General features: G+C 39.0%; 1 protein-coding gene across 2 annotated transcripts in view; it reads left to right on the top strand.

Annotated features, from left to right (window-relative positions):
- ARID5B (AT-rich interaction domain 5B) overlaps window positions 1–16,221 on the top strand; it is a 191,826-nt gene that overhangs the window by 62,141 nt on the left and 113,464 nt on the right. For both annotated transcript variants that reach the window (XM_075130822.1, XM_048858417.2), the window contains one exon: window positions 3,323–3,548. In XM_075130822.1, the coding sequence (XP_074986923.1) occupies window positions 3,323–3,548 (226 nt within the window). The remainder of the gene's footprint in view (window positions 1–3,322; window positions 3,549–16,221) is intronic.

A 16,221-nucleotide genomic window follows, 5' to 3' on the forward strand; every position in this document is an offset into this window, starting at 1 on the left:
TGGGAGTTTCTGCTTCATAGAGACTGTAGAATCAGGGCCTTGAGATACAATTGGCTGCAATTCTGAATCATTTTCATCTTGTTCACAACAAACTCAGGAGCGTGATGCAATCCCTTTGATACGACTCCCCTAAGGAAGCATTAGGAGGAAACTCAGCAGGGTGAACCCGGAGGACTTTCCGAGTCCCTTTGTCCCCTTTCTGATTCTACTGTGGGATGATATGGCCTTGGCTATTGGCCTATGACATTCATAGTGTAGGTCCTGATTCAAGAAGATACTTGTGTACATGCTTAACTTTAAGTATGTGGGTAGTTTCATGGAGGTTAATGGGGTTGCTTATGGGTGAGATTCTCAAAAATCTAAGGGAGATTCCTGTCTTCACTTAGGCACTTCAGTGGGACTTTTGTGCCTTTCTCCCTTCGGTATTTTTGAAAATCCCATCCTAAGTGTTTAAAATTACATGTGCTTATAGGTACTTTCCTGAATTCATGCCAAAAGCATTCATCATTGGCCTAAATCTGCTCCCACAATAATCAGTTTACTATTGACTTTGGTGGGAGCAGAGTTAGGCCAACATAGAACATTTTTGAAAATCTCACACTAAATAATTTCTTTATAGGTAATGATGCAAACAATTATTTTATAGGCAAAAGAAGCTAAATGATTTAGGAGCACAAGTACCACTGATTTTCAAAGATATTTTTGTTCCTAAGTCACTTAGGTACTTTTGAAAATTCCACCCAGTGTACTTAGTTGCATTTTGATCTATTTCTCCTCCTCACCCATCTATAAAATGTTTAGAAAATGAGACATCCTTAACTGCATCTGTTACCACAGTAACCGGCTAAATTTTTGTTACGGTTTGTATTCATACTCTTGGTTTATGTGCTAATCTGATTCAAAATGCCTTTCTGTGCATACCTTTTGTATTACATTAGCTGCCACAACAGTATTTATGGTCATAATACTTATTTTGCAAATTGCTAATATGATCACATGACAATTTTTGCAAAGATTCTTTTTCTAGCCGTTCACACTGATGTAGGCAAAACTAAGTATAAAATACTTTGGTCATGGTTGCTGGTGTGTGGTCATTTTGCTGTCACATAAAACTTTGTGTGAACATGTGATTTATGCTCTTTAGTGTTTCCTGATACTTATATCTTCCATATTTTGCTGCTGCCTTATCAAATTTCCAACTAAATTCTGGCATATGACTGTATTGCAAAGTGGGTTTGCTGCTGAATTGTTAGTAAAACACACGGGTTGTTTATCAACCAATATTCTTGGATTTATGGTTTCTGTATGTACCGTGTCTGTGAAGGTTGTAGTCTGAAACTGGTTAATTCATTGAAGATGTAACAGTGATTGTACTTTTCTTTTAGTTAATAGGTTGTTTGCTTGGCTAACTTTGTATGCCAGCCAAAGTTAGTCATACCAATTCTTGGAAAGGATATGAAGAAACTGGTAATTGAAATCATAATCATTTGGCCATAAAAGTTATTTTGAAAATAACACTTTAACCAAAAACATATCTAATCTGGAAGTCAGATTTCTATGAAAGATGCTGCTAAATAGAATGTTTCTAAGTACTCTATATTAGAAATTGTGATACTTAATGATTCCATTCAACATCCTATACAGCAGACCCCATCCAGAAGCTGTTAAGTCTGTCTTCATGCAGACTCAATTTTTTCACTCTGACATTTAATAATCACCATGTAATAGCTATAAAATGCATAGCAACTACAGATCTTTTATTTCAAGTGGATGGTGTAATGAAATTGGGTGAAACCATCCATTGAAAATGTACTGTGTAGTATGCAGCATTGTTTACAAAGTAATAACATTTGTCATAAGCAGAAAGTTAAAACATTGTCTTGATTGTTTGTTGTTCAATGGAAGTTCATATTCAGCACAGTGATAAAGGAAAAGATTCCATTACTAAAATTTACTTAGCGTACAAGTATGAGGCTCATTTTTGAGTAAATATTTGCTATTGCACTAAAAGTAATAGAAGATGACTGCTTATAAAACAACTTTGTGTTATACAAGGAAGAGTGAAATATCAGATCTACGTTTTACCAAAGCTACTGTGTAGGTTTCATGTTGTGTGTAACTTATCACAAAACTTACCCACACTTCCCACCCCACCCCCCCACACCCCACCCCTTTTTTTTTTTTGGTGCTATTGAGCAGTATTTTATTTCTTGAGGAATGTGTTAAGCAAAAAATACAGAACCAACCATGCAAGAATTTTTTTCTTTTTTTCTTTTTTCCCCATTCCTAAATAGTTGTGTTTATTTTGGAGAAAGAAAGAATTATGGTTAATATTTTTAAAGTGACTATACTACCCATGTTTTACCTAGAAATGTGTGGTGTGAAAGGTGTGTTATAAGTCAGTTCAAGTTTAAAACATCAACTGTTTCAAATATTTAACTTAAAGATCTCAAGTTTATCTTGGTGGGAGTTGGGGTTAGGTTTTTCTTTTTCTGAAGCCTTCTTAAGCCCTGCCTACAGTAGGCAGCTATAAAACATTCTGCTTATTCATCATGACTGAGAAGAGTTGATTGTTTCCTGGAAGGATAAAAATGTAGCAATTAGAGATGTTTAATTCAAGTATATATTCAGCAGGCTAAACTGAAGTTAAATTGCTTTTTCATAGAATGTATGCTTAAGAAGAGGGAAAAATACAGTTCTGTTCTTGAAAAAGTTTTAAGAAACATGAGAATATGCAAGTTTCTTTTGGTGGGAAACGCATAACATTTATGCAGTATTTCTTTTGGGATTACATCACAGTTTTATTTAATTTTTAGGACAAAAGTTAAATTCAATATTTGTGTATAAGCCAAGGGAAAATGTACCATAAACACAGGAATTTTCTGGTGAGTCAGAGTTCCAAGAATCTAAGATTTACTTAGACCATTTATTTGAGGACTAGCTATAACCATTAGTCATCCAGCCATGAGTTTTTACATTTGCAGCTAATTGCACCTAAAAAGCAAGCTTTCATCCAAGCCTTTGGGATATACAAAATGCACTTTGGCAATCCACATTTAAAATACATTTTAGGACTGCTGCCCTGATGTTCTTGGACATTTTTTATCACATAAATATTTGCTTCAAATAAACAACCAACAGTGACACTAAAATGGCATGCAAATTGCATGAGTTATTGGATATTCTGTATCACAGAAAAAGTAATCTGCCAAGAGCAAGATAAACTTTTCCAATAACATGTCAAAGAGGCAGTGCTACAAACTTATCTTTCATCATAAGCCACACATGACACGCTCTGTTCTCGTTTGACTACATCTTGCAGGATGAAGTTATTGCCGTTTCAGAGAAGGTGACTGTGAAGCTCGAAGATTTGGCAAAATGGGCACATTCAGATTTCTCCAAGTGGAAGTGTGGTCTCCGGGCTGACCCAGTCATTACCATGGAACTGGGCAAGAATGGGCAGAAGGAAGCCTTGATGAGATACAGGCAGTCCACACTCAACAGTGGCCTGAACTTCAAAGACATTCTAAAGGAAAAGGCTGATCTTGGTAAATATAGTTTCCTTTTCTAAAATTGCTGTTTGCCTACCTGTGAATGTATTTCTAAGGGTAACAAGCCCAATCATGCAGTGCTTATTCAGACAAAACTGTCATTGACTCTAAGACTGTAAGCACAAAGGCTCAAATCCTGAAGTTGCAAGCAAAGGGAGTTTACAAGGGCTTCTCACAGAAACCATGTAGGCACTGGGCTCAAGTATGTGCTATACATCATATGGGATTGAATCTGATGCCTTCTCTCTGTGCAATTAGAATCACAGAAGAAAGAGAGAGGTCAAAGACCTATTAGATCATATTGCCTATATTCTTGCCAACGAAGGGTTGTTGCCTATCACTAGTGCTTCTCTAGTCTTTGTCCAATACAGTGTTAATTGTCTTAAGTAATGAGGTTTCCACAACTCCCTTTGCGACACTGTTCCACAGTCCAATGCGTTTTATTTTAAAGTTTCTTGTAACATTCAGCATACGTTTTTTTAAAAAAATCCATTTAATTAATCATACTTACACCCATTTGTACCGTCACTTTGGTTTCATGATGAAGTGGATCTTTTCTTTCTCACTTTTCCCTCTCTGCAAAAATGGAGAAGCATGGGAACTCAGATAGACAGCTTTTCTGCTGCGTGGGCTCGCTAATGCTTTGGATCTCTGCAAGCAGGCTTACAGTTTTTGGGATGCTTCTTGCTCCCCATATGCATGTAAGTCCTACAAGTTGGTTCACATGGACAGTCTCCTGCACTGCCTGGCTCTCCTTTGACTTCAGTATGTCAGTGGGATGTGGAGGCAGGATCTGCCCACATGTATCAGCTTGCAGAATTGGGGCCTAAGTGGCTACAGAATCTGGGTCTAAAAATGCCAACTTTGTAGAAGTTATGCACACAACTCCCATTTCCTTTAATGGGACACATTCTTATGCAAGGGCCGTAGGATGACGTCTGAGGCAGCTGGTCTTCTGTTGGTAAATATGCCTAATTGCCATTAGCTTTATTGGGAGATTGACATGCACATTGGCTGACAGGTAAATATATTTCAACGTGTGCTTCAGTGAAATTTATTTCCTGTAGTACATTTTTTTTTTTTTTTAGAAAGCTAAGCTTAGATAGCTTCAAGCTTAGCATATAAATGGATGAAAGGTAAGAAATCAAAAGTTAAGGCTGATACTCTGCCAAGTCCATGTGCAGAATTTTTTTCTCATCTACATGAATTGAAGATAGTGGGCCAAGTTCTCAGTTGTGTAAGCAGCATAACTCCATGGACTACAATGGAGCTATGTCTACCTACACTAGCTGAGGATTTGCCTTATAGAACTTAGCTTACAACAGTGCTGAGTCTCTCATTTCCCATCTAAGCAAATGGTGAGGTGAATTTGTCAGTCTTACTTTATAAACTTCATCAGCTAGTCAGGATGATGTTTCATTATGGTTGAAAGTTGATATTTTAAATCAATATCTACAGTAAAACACTTGCAAAACTTTTGTTAGAGGTTTCTTCTTTTTTGTAACTAGATGTACATTTCCTTGCATCTGTTTGGTGTATCAAAAGAATCTGAATGCTTCTCAGACAGTGCTCTTGAGTTTTAACGTTCTCTTGTTTTGTTTTTGACAAACAAACAAACAAATCCTTTGTGGTAAGTTTATAAAACCAGTATTATTGACTCAAGAGCCAAAGAAAATTATCTTCAAACGTAGCACACACAGTTCATAGCTGCATGTTAAGCCTTTGAAAAGAGGGGTTACACTAAAAATGCATATGGTATCTGAACTATAACAAAGTAATTGTGAAAACCCAACACTGAGAGCATTGTATGTGGCTTTCTTTTTGGTCATGAATCAGGCTGCCTTTGTCAGTGCCTATACAGAAAAAAAGTTGACTCCAATTTTTTTTTAAAGTTTCTCTCTGTGACTGGTTATCATTGGTTTGAAACCCCCCACAGGCACAAGAAGACATTTAGCCATTGGGCATGTTGCTTTTGAGAATGGGTGCAACTGCTGAAAGATAGACAAGAACTCTCTTGCTGCTTGGTTTATTTAAATGTAATATTAATATTAAAGGGATTAAATAAATGTACAGTAGAACCTCTGATTTATGAACACCTCGGGAATGAAGGTTGTTTGTAACTCTGAACAAAACATCCTGGGTGTTCTTTCTAAAGTTTACAACTGAACATTGGCTTAATACAGCTTTGAAACTTTACTAGGCAAAAGAAAAATTCTGCTTTTAACCTCTTAATTTAAATGAAACAAGTACAGAAACAATTTCCTTAGCTTGACCAAAAAAAAAAGAACTTTCCCTTTATTTTTTAGTAGTTTGTTTAACACAGTACTGTACTGTATTTGCTTTTTTCTTTCTTTTTGGGGGGCGGGGGGGGGCGGGGAAGGGTCTCTGCTGCGGCCTGATTGCTTACTTCCAGTTCTAAATGAGGTGTGTGGTTGACCAGTCAGTTCGTAACTCTAGTGTCATAACTCTGAGGTTCTACTGTAGTTTTCCTGTTCAGTAAATAATGGGGAGGAACTATAGTTTTCTTGGTCAACACAATAAAATTTGTAATACGAATGAGTCCAGTTAGAGTAGGGAAGCTTGAGCGGTTGACCTGCCTGTGCTGAAACTTCTCTCTTGTCAAAATGGCACCTTTAGTGAGTGTAAAGTACACACCCGGAGAACTCTTCCAACACTCCGCATCATGCCAACGAAACCGTGCACGCTGTGGTTAGAAATTTGCTAGCTGTAATCATGGCTAGTAGGGTTCCAAGCATGGTCTCTTGGGCAAGGTTTTTCTTCTCTGTTCTGTAGATGACATACAGCAAATTGATGGTCAGTTTTATAGTGTTAGACTGGCCTTTAGGGGAGGTAGTCTGTAGTCTAGTTCTTACAAACAGATCCCTGCCTGAAGTAGTCAGGAAAACGATTCGTGAACTCTGCTAGCAATACTGATGTTTAATGCTGGTTGTAGACTAGTAAATTTCTGATTCTTTTGTTGACAAGACCTAGATAAACAATGTGATTGCCTGAAAACATTTTCCTTGTGGAAATGCACATTTCCTTTATGAAAAAATCCTATGTAGTTGAATAAAAATGATTACTTTCCTATAGGATATATTTGACCTTCCTCTAAAATTAAACAGAAAATTATATCCCTGCTAAGGAATTCTAAACGATGGCTCAAAAAACCCCATATCATTTTCCATTAAATTCAATAGGTTTTAAAGGTAATTTCTGTAGAAATAGATTACATTTCTATAGAAACTTATTGTTTTCATCCCTATTAAATTATGTAGGTCTTTTCCTTAGGAAGTGCATTAAATATATAAAAATCTCATATTTCTGAGGTTAAGTTTTCAGCCTGAAACATGATTCCAAAAATTCTATCCCTGCCTTTCAGGGTGTGTATTTTATACATTCTCTCTCTCTCTCTCTACAAATATGTCATGTGAGTAGTTAATGTCTTAAGTCTATTTATATTTTTCTAACTATTTATTTCAAATGTTGGTACAAATAAGGAATAACAACAATGCAGTATATAAAAATAGAATAGTTGCGTAAATATTATTCATAATAAACATGAGAACCTATTTTTCCAGAAGAATTGGCCTAACAAAATCATTCACTGCCAGGGCTTCTAGTTATTTATTTTTGTCTTTAGAATTATTTAGGAGCTTGGGGTTATTTGTAATAAATAGACTTCAATACCCATATTTGGTAAATCAATTGGAAATAGCCAGATGAGGAGTCATTTCATTTTAAATTTTTTTTTCGCAATTAAGCAGTGTAAACACTATCAGTTAAACATGGGTAAGTTACAAATTTGTATTCCTTGGGCTATAGTTAAAAAAAATTCAAATTATTTTATATAACACTGCTTCTTACAGAGTTCCTTTAAGTGAAGTATGAAAGCTGCAATGTAAGCTTTATTGGCCTATAAATATGTCATTATAGTTGGACTACATTTATATGCTTTGGATTGTTGTTTAAGCCAAGAAAATATGTCTCTACAGGTTGACTTTTTATTGAAACCCTTTGAGGCATACAACAGAACGTATTTTAGGCTCAGGTTATTAAAACAGCATTTTCATTTTTGCAGCAGACTCATTGTCAATTATGCTGCCACAAACTGTCTGTGGATAGGCAGTTATGAATGGGTTCATCTCTAAGTGTGTCTTTGGAAAAAGAAATAAAAGATAAAGGAGTCAGAGCTGAAATTGAGAAACGAGACTGACGGGGAAATGACTGAATTTAGTGCTCGGGGGCACCGTTGGTTGGGGTTCTACTGTACTGTGGCACTGCCTGTGGTTAGTTGAGAAATGACCTGCTTTCCCACCTCGTCTGCTGTTGCTGATCGGAGTGTGCAGGGTTTTTAGATTTTTGGGGGGTGGGGGTGGGACGGTTTGACTCCTGACTCAGGGATAGCTTTTTTTTTACTCTTGTCCTTCTTGGGCTAATAGATCAGTTAGGATAGATAGATTGGTTCTCTTGAGCGTTTCAGGACAAAAGCTTTGGGATCTGGGCCCATACCTGTTATTAGGGTTGCATGCACGGTGTTTGGCCTTTTATCATGCCAAAAATTGCAGCTCAGGTTGTCGTACTATGAGCTCCTTGAAGTCTGCATCCGGTGATGCATTCTGTCAATTCTCTGAAAATCTTTTCTTGTGAACACTTTGGGTCTGATTACCATGGAGTTACACAGGCATAAAGCTGGAGTAGCATGGTGGCGAATCACTCGCCTTGCCTTTTCCTGTCTCATCTTTTAATTTGCATGGGCCAAAGAGTGGCCATGGTTCCATGTGAGCTCCGTTACTGCCACATGTGTGGCTCTGCAATGTCCTTGCTGCTCCTCAGCACATCACAATGGATTTGGAAGGAAGAATGGAGCAGCTACCCTGGTGAGGATGCAGACTTCTCAGAATCTGCGTAGCACCAGGGCGGCATGGAGCACTGTTGCAGTGCCCAGCACCACCTGGCCTCTGTGTCCTGGTGAGAGCAGGGCGATGGCCCGGTGTGTATGCTTGCACTTACCAATAACTGGAGAACAGCTATGGTTTCTCTCGGTGAATATTACGATTTTGGTTATCGGGACATCTGGACTTTACAGTTCTTGATGATTTTAGAACTGACATCAGTTCTCTTGTTCGTCCTTTATCACATTCTTTTGACTTCTGAATCTTCTGGCTTAACTCAACGTGCTAATTTTCTGATCAGCTAAATGTCTCCCATTCAGTATAGTTATTTTTTTTTCTGTCTTCCCCATGGCTTCCTGTCTTTCTCGTTCTTATCGATCACCATCTTGATCTTGGTTAACCTTGTGTGAGCATCCCATCCACATCACTTCATTTTCCCTTTGATACTCGCTGCCACCTCTGTCCTAGCACTCCTTATTTTGTCCTCTCTTGGGGATCAAGGTGCTCTCTTATTACACTGTTTTAGCCGGTCTTATCAATTCAGCTACTCTTCAGTGGATAAGGGTGATTACCCTCGCTTGTCTGTGGTGCTCTGAGGAGTTTGAGAAAAGAAAGATGGCTCTTTGGGAAGAGGACTGTCTCCGGATATGCGTTCATACAGCTTCTAACACATTTTGAGCACCACTGCATTATAAATAACAATAGATGCAGGCTGGTGTACAGGACTCTAGTGATTGTTATATGGAGCTACTTTGAAGGTTAGGCCTTTTTTTTGGTCATATCTAGGGTAGCTCAATTGACGTACAATTTCTAATGTTTAGTCTTTTACTCCTTTTTTAGAATTGGGATGCTAAAGGCACAAAATGGACCGTTTACTTGACCAAAGTCACACAGCAAGGGCCCAATCCTTCAAGATACTGAGGAAATTCCCACTGAAGCCAATGGCTGCTGCGTTCGCACAGCATTTAAGACCTGTACATGGATTTGACCTTGCAACCTCCTGGGTTCTTATATCTTTTCTGTGTGCACTGGACCAATTTTTTTAAATGCATTTTTGTACTCTTAAATTAAGATTAACCAGGATCTGTAGACTTGTTGATTTATTTAGAATCCCTGGTGCCCCTTAAATGCTGAGCGGCAGTGCTGTTCTTGGGGTTGGCATATCTTCCTAGCTCTGTGACTACTGCCTTTCTCAGACACTAGTAGTGTCTGCACCTAGCTCTCCATTAGTGGTCCTTTTCTCCCCCTCATTTTCCCTTTCCCCAGTCTGCTCAGCCACTGGTTTTCCCCTCTGAACTTTCTTCAGCAACAGTCTGAGGACATGATGGGGTTTTCTGGAGGTTATGTTTGACCACCTGATCTTTCAATTCCCTGGGTAACTTGGTTGCCCAAGGAGCGTTTGTGTGATTTAAGTGCTGTTAATTTCTTCTTTTCTCCTGGGACGACACATTTTGTTACATTTGAAGCTTATGGTGATGCTGTGGCCTGGCTATGGAAGCCCTTCTGTTATCATTGTTTTGTCTGGAGCCTCTTTTCTATTTGTGGCCACAAGTTACTGAGAAGAGAGTTTTAACACGACACAACTTACCTTATTAAAGAGGCATTGACTGGATCTAATCTCACATTTTGACCTAGTTTAACGTTGTTATAAACTGGGGAATAAAATCCTCTGGATACTAACTAGCTTGGTTTGTAATTTAATTGCCATTTCTTCACCAAGAAATTTAACCAAACCCCAAATAACTACTCTTTTTGTAGACCCTACAGGAACGATGTGTGTTTTTCCTGTGATGATTCCTACAGCAACAGTAAACTAACATTATTCTCAGAATGTACTGATATCAGTTACCATTGTGTCAGCATTTTCAGTTACATATCAGTATGACAGGGCACTTTGTTAGTATAGAGTACAGCCATTTTCATTTCAGTTCCATTCCAAACATTAGGGAAAATCAATGTTGCTAAGTGGGAAAGGACAAAAAGACAAATTCTGGTCCCAGTGAAGTCAGTGGGGCCAAGTTGCACTAGTGTAAACCTGAAACAATGCCAGTTTGCTCCATTTGCCAGGAGTTTTCCCATTGACTTCAATAGGAGCAGGATTAGTCCCAAATCATTATAAGAATTCTCAAACTCTTAAGAAAGTACTACAATAAAACAGTAAAAAGGTGCCAGCTATTATGTGACCATGTCCCTTTAAAAGTGTTAGACAAGCTTAGTCTGGTTTTTGTTTATTTCTTAGCACCAAGATTGATCTTCCCTGGGCCTGAATATGTTTGCTATTCAGGATTTTTTTCCCATATGGTCTTTGCTGAATTTTACATTTAAATCTTACTAACCAGGAGATTTTGTTCCAGTAACTGAAAACTTGTGTTCTGCCTTCTGATGCAGCACTGGTATGGTTTGAATCTTACCTATTTTAATGCGTAAGTTTCTCTTGGGTTTTTAGGGTGCTTTCTTTCCAGCTAGCCAGTTTCTGATGTTCAGTGATCACGCTGTGCTTAAGGAGCTTGCAAGAGATTTGCTTCGCTCCGTGTCTGATGGGTCCAAATGGCTATGCATAACAACTAGAGCATCACAGTGCCTCACTCAGACTCTCTAGGGCCCAGTACCACAGCTGTCACCACTGCCCATATTGTTTCTGGATCCCTCAAGGAAGAAACTGGGTCTTCTATTGTTTTGTGTCTCTTTCTTTCCTTTGCTTAGTACTATTCAGGGATGTGATCAGCATTCTCTCCTCTAATTCTGGAGTATTGTTTCCAGTTCTGGGCACCACATTTTCAGGAAAGATGTGGACAAATTGGAGAAAGTCCAGAGAAGAGCAACAAAAATGATTAAAGGTCTAGAAAACATGACCTATGAGGGAAGATTGAAAAAATTGGGTTTGTTTAGTCTGGAGAAGAGAAGACTGAGAGGGGACATGATAACAGCTGTCAAGTACATAAAAGGTACACAAGGAGGAGGGAGAAAAAATGTTCTTCTTAACCTCTGAGGATAGGACAAGAAGCAATGGGCTTAAATTGCAGCAAGGGAGGTTTAGGTTGGACATTAGGAAAAACTTCCTGTCAGGGTGGTTAAGCACTGGAATAAATTGCCTAGGGAGGTTGTGGAATCTCCATCACTGAAGATTTTTAAGAGCAGGTTAGACAAACACCTGTCAGGGATGGTCTAGATAATATTTAGTCCTGCCATGAGTGCAGGGGACTGGACTAGATGACCTCTCAAGGTCCCTTCCAGTCTTGTGGTTCTGTGATTCTCTAGCTGTCATTTAGAACTGCTGGCCCTTATGGATCCAGGGGACCTTTTCCTGCATTGTATCACTTCCAGTCACATAGATAAATAGGGCTGACTGCTAATGTCCCTAAAATGAAGACCTACAAAAGTAGCATTGTTGTTGATTGGGCCCTCCTAACATCTTTTTCTTTCCGCCTGGCTGTTTTCCTCTGTAGTAATTCTGCTCTACCAGAGTCCAGAATTTGGAGTCTTGCTGACATCTTTGACTCCAAACCTCTGTTAATCAACTTATGAAACTGTCTCAGTGCAGATCATGCACTGGTCCAGATTGTGACCTATGCTACCTTGTTAAGATGCTGAAGCTCTTATGTGCGCTATGATGACTTTGCGACCAGATCGTGTAATTCCTTTTGTGGGGGTAAGGAGTAGAGCCAGACATAACTTATTCAGAACCTCACCTCCATGTTGCGCTTCAGAATCAAGAACTATAAGTGAATTACTCCTGTGCCCAGAGAACTTCACTGCCCTTTGGTGAGGAAAAATAGATTGGTTTTAAATGTCTTTTGCTTACATATGTACAATTCTGCGAGGGTGGCCTATCATCTTCATTTCTCCCAAAACGTCTGTGTCTATCCTCTGTCTGCTCTGCTGCTGAAGACCGTTAATTGTTTCCTAAAATGCAGTTTGGATTGAAATCGTTTCCTTGCTTTTCTTCTAACCTGTGGCTCATCACAGATTAAGTACTGAGGGGGTCTGTCACTGGTGCCGTGCCGCAGCGTGTGAGCGAGACGCATTGAATGTGGAAAACATAAGCAGTATCAGATTGTTAGCCCTTGGCAAGGTGATCTAATTAGGTCTTCAAAGTTAAACCCAATGTGCTCTCCATAGCCTCCACACAAGATACTATCGCTCCTCCTGAAAAACTGGTGCGCCATATAGGAACTTGAACAACCAGTCAAAAGACCCCTCTCTTCTCCTGCCTCCTCTGGGCACCACCATTTCCTATTTCAGGAAAGGATCAACCAAGCTCCTTGTGTAAAGTGAGTTCAGTCTTCAATCTCTTGTAGACGGCATAATCTTATTTCATGGATATTTGGCAACATAAACCTCCCTTGTTCATGTGATGCCTGAGGAGGTCACTTGCCAGTACTTGCTTTTTCTTTAGTTTCTCCTCCCTGCCTCCCCTTTATGGGCCAGTCTGCTCCTAGAGAGAGAGAGAGAGAGAGAGACAGAGAGACAAAAATCTGAGGTACACAAGCCACTGATCGTGACACCCGTCATACATGTGTGAATGTTGGCAGCAAACGCCGGGACAGAGAGGTAGTAGTGCGTAAGGGCTCAGCATCATCTTTGCTAAGCACATCTTCACTTAGGCAGGCAGGAAAAGGTGAGTGACTGGCAGGTGAGAAAAGCAGAAAAAGAACTGAGAATCTTTCTGTGGTTGGATAAGCATGTGACAATTGAATCATTTCCCATGACCTCTGACTTGTCCAACTGGTGTAGGAACTAGCTAACTGGTGTTAGCCTTTGGGCAGAAATGCGTGGGGGACACCTCACTCTGCCGATAGCAACTCCTCAATGATAGATTATGTGGTAGCCAGCTGGCAAACCTGCTTCCCCCTTGGATTTGAGGAGCAGAGATCTGCCTTAGTGTGTGCATAGCTCTTATTAATGTTAATGGGAATTATATACACACACCCCTCAAGAGCACAGTGGACTCTGAGCATTTAGCACTGTTAAATGAAGTCTTAAGACTTCCTTTATTAGTATTGTGACTTCATAATCTCTTTAAATTAATTTGGATTATACTTGTCATCACTTGCTTGATGATGTTTGCAGGAGGTGGAAGTAATTGATAGTTTTGTTTAACCTAGTAGATGGTAAATCTGAATTGTGTGTGTGTTTAAAAATATATAAAATGCCATGGATTCTAATTTACTGGCTGGGTTCATTGTTGCATAACCTTTATTTACTTCCTTTAATGAAAGCTGTACCATGTAAAATGAGTTCTTCCTTAATTTTATTGCTAATGATAATTTGCTAATAAAAATAAATCCTCAATATTGTGAATGTTCAGCCTGTATCTCTGTCTAGCTGACTCTTATTTTGTGAGGGACAAATACTTAATACCATAAAAAAGCTTCTGTTAGTGATAGATAATATATATTATTTTAAAGGAGTGTATTTTAGTAGCTCATGAAAAATAAAGGTGAATTCTCACATCTGTGCAATGTTGCATAATTGATATAAGCTGAAGCTGAAATGGAATATGTTTTTATAAAAGCATACATTTGGCTTCCCTAAACATTTAAATATGTATATCACACCGTCATTTTAAGATGCTGGTTAATGACTTTATGATCACGTTTGTAGTCAGAGCATTGCATGTGGTTTGAGAAATGTGTCTGGATATGCTTGGTAAGCAGTATTATTCTGACAAGGAACTAAAGGCCATCTTCAGTTTGACTGTGCTCTATTTTGTTATGCTGTGAAAGAAAAGGATAATTCAGCAGCGCATTGTGCTGTCAGCTAGAGATGCCACACTCCAGAATACAAATATTACTAAGGATAAATGAATCATTAAAAGAACAGTAGCATAAAATATTTGATGAATGAACTCCAGGAAGCTGTGTTGGAATATGTTTAGGATTCATGGACAGTACCATAATACATGAACTAATAACATCAGTTCTATGCTCAGATGCCAGAAACATTGGTGGGCCCAGAATAATTGTGAATTACAAGGCTACACATACAGAGAGGGTGGTTTGCTGATATCACAGTAAACCAAGAGAAAGTGGTTAGAGTGGTTTCTAAAAGTTACCAGAACCTTGGGATATACTTATAACCTTGTTCACAGTCCTACAGTTTTAGGGGAGCAGTTCTCTCAACACACGCTCATGAATTCCATTTGTGCCAAGGGACGTTATACATGTGTGTCTAGAGTAGAATAGATCCATGTGTGTTTTATAACACAAGGATGTTATAACAAATCCAAAATATAATTAAAATAGAAAATGTGACCTCCAGTTCTCCTTTGAGCTCCCTCATGTCCTATTCTTCTGGTAAAGGGAAATAGGTAGAATGTGAAAGTGTGGCTGCTGCTTTCCTTAGCACTCGACCCACTTTTTCACTGTTTGTTATTGCAAAACAAAACAATCAAAACCCAAATGTTCTGGTCCAAGTTTTATCTAAAGTAGAGAGTGATGCATTTTATACGTGGGTTTTAAATACCAGGGAATGTAAGAATAGCCAGCAATTCTGGCAAAAGGGAGGCTTCACAGTTTAGGTGTCAGATTTGTACATGATAAAAACTAGTAATTGATAAATGGAAAATTAGAGATATTGGGGGCCTAAGTCAGCAAGATACTTAAGTGCATGCCTAGCTTTAAGCACGTGAGTAGGCTCAGTGAGGATTCACATATATATAGTTTAGGTACGTTCTGAAATACCTTGCTGAACTGGGGCTGAGCTAGGTATTTTTTGTACCGTAATGATAACAAGTAATCATGTGACTGTAGTATTTTTAATGCAATTGATTGCTCCTGATGTGCGGGTAAAAATCCATCCCAAATTATTTACAGCTGTATGACGTCCCTTCCACAGTATGTACAATTTCCACCTCAAGCTGATTTGTAGGATTCTTGTCATCTTATATGTTTGTATAGCACCCACTAGGAGGCCCCAATCCTGATTTGAAATAATAACAACAGTAGGTACAGTGAATCCTATACTGGTATCCTTAATATCTTTATTAAACAACATACTATCTAAGGAAACCTCTATATCCCCAAATGTACTGAGTTCAATTTGTGCACCACCTTCACTAGAAGGCCACCTTTGTTGAGCAACCAGTTTTTGCTGGTCCCTTGTGTGTGGGCTTAAGGCAGATTTCAGAGTATATGCAAACCACTGACTGCAAAAGTTTTCACAATTCAGAAGTTATATGGCAGCACAAATCAGTGCCTGTACCAGATCCATTGGCACCGCAAGACCTCACTCTTCTCCACATTCTTTAGTGCCACCTGATGACGCAGTCCCAGCTCCTTGCTCAAACAGGCATTCCTTCTGCTCACCTCTACTGGCATGTTGATTCATGGCATCTCTCTTGTTCCCTTGCATACCAGGTTGACCCAAGCTTGGCCAACGTGAACACTCAGGCTTTATCTCCATTCTGCCTTCAGTTGTGTGTGCAATAGTTATGATGGGAAGGGGGTTGTGCTTAGTCCTCCCACACACATGCACGCTCTTTCTTCATGTTTTTTCCTGTTGTACTCATTTAAGGCTTGATCCTTAGCTGGATCAGTCCCTTAATATGTGTGCTGGGCCTATTGTCTATAACAACTGCTTTAAACAGGGCAGAGGAAGGAAAATGTTACTGAATAGCCACCCATACATAAATAATGGAAGGAGGCCCATTGCCACTGACCTCCAGAGAGGTCAGGATACTTAATGGAGATGGCTAGTTGTCTGATTTCATCAATTAAATAAAGCTCTATTTGGATGGCTCCAAATTAGGCATTATATGCTGTGGTTTCCCTGTT

This window comes from Caretta caretta, chromosome 7, assembly GCF_965140235.1.
Source record: "Caretta caretta isolate rCarCar2 chromosome 7, rCarCar1.hap1, whole genome shotgun sequence".
NCBI lineage: Eukaryota > Metazoa > Chordata > Testudines > Cheloniidae > Caretta > Caretta caretta.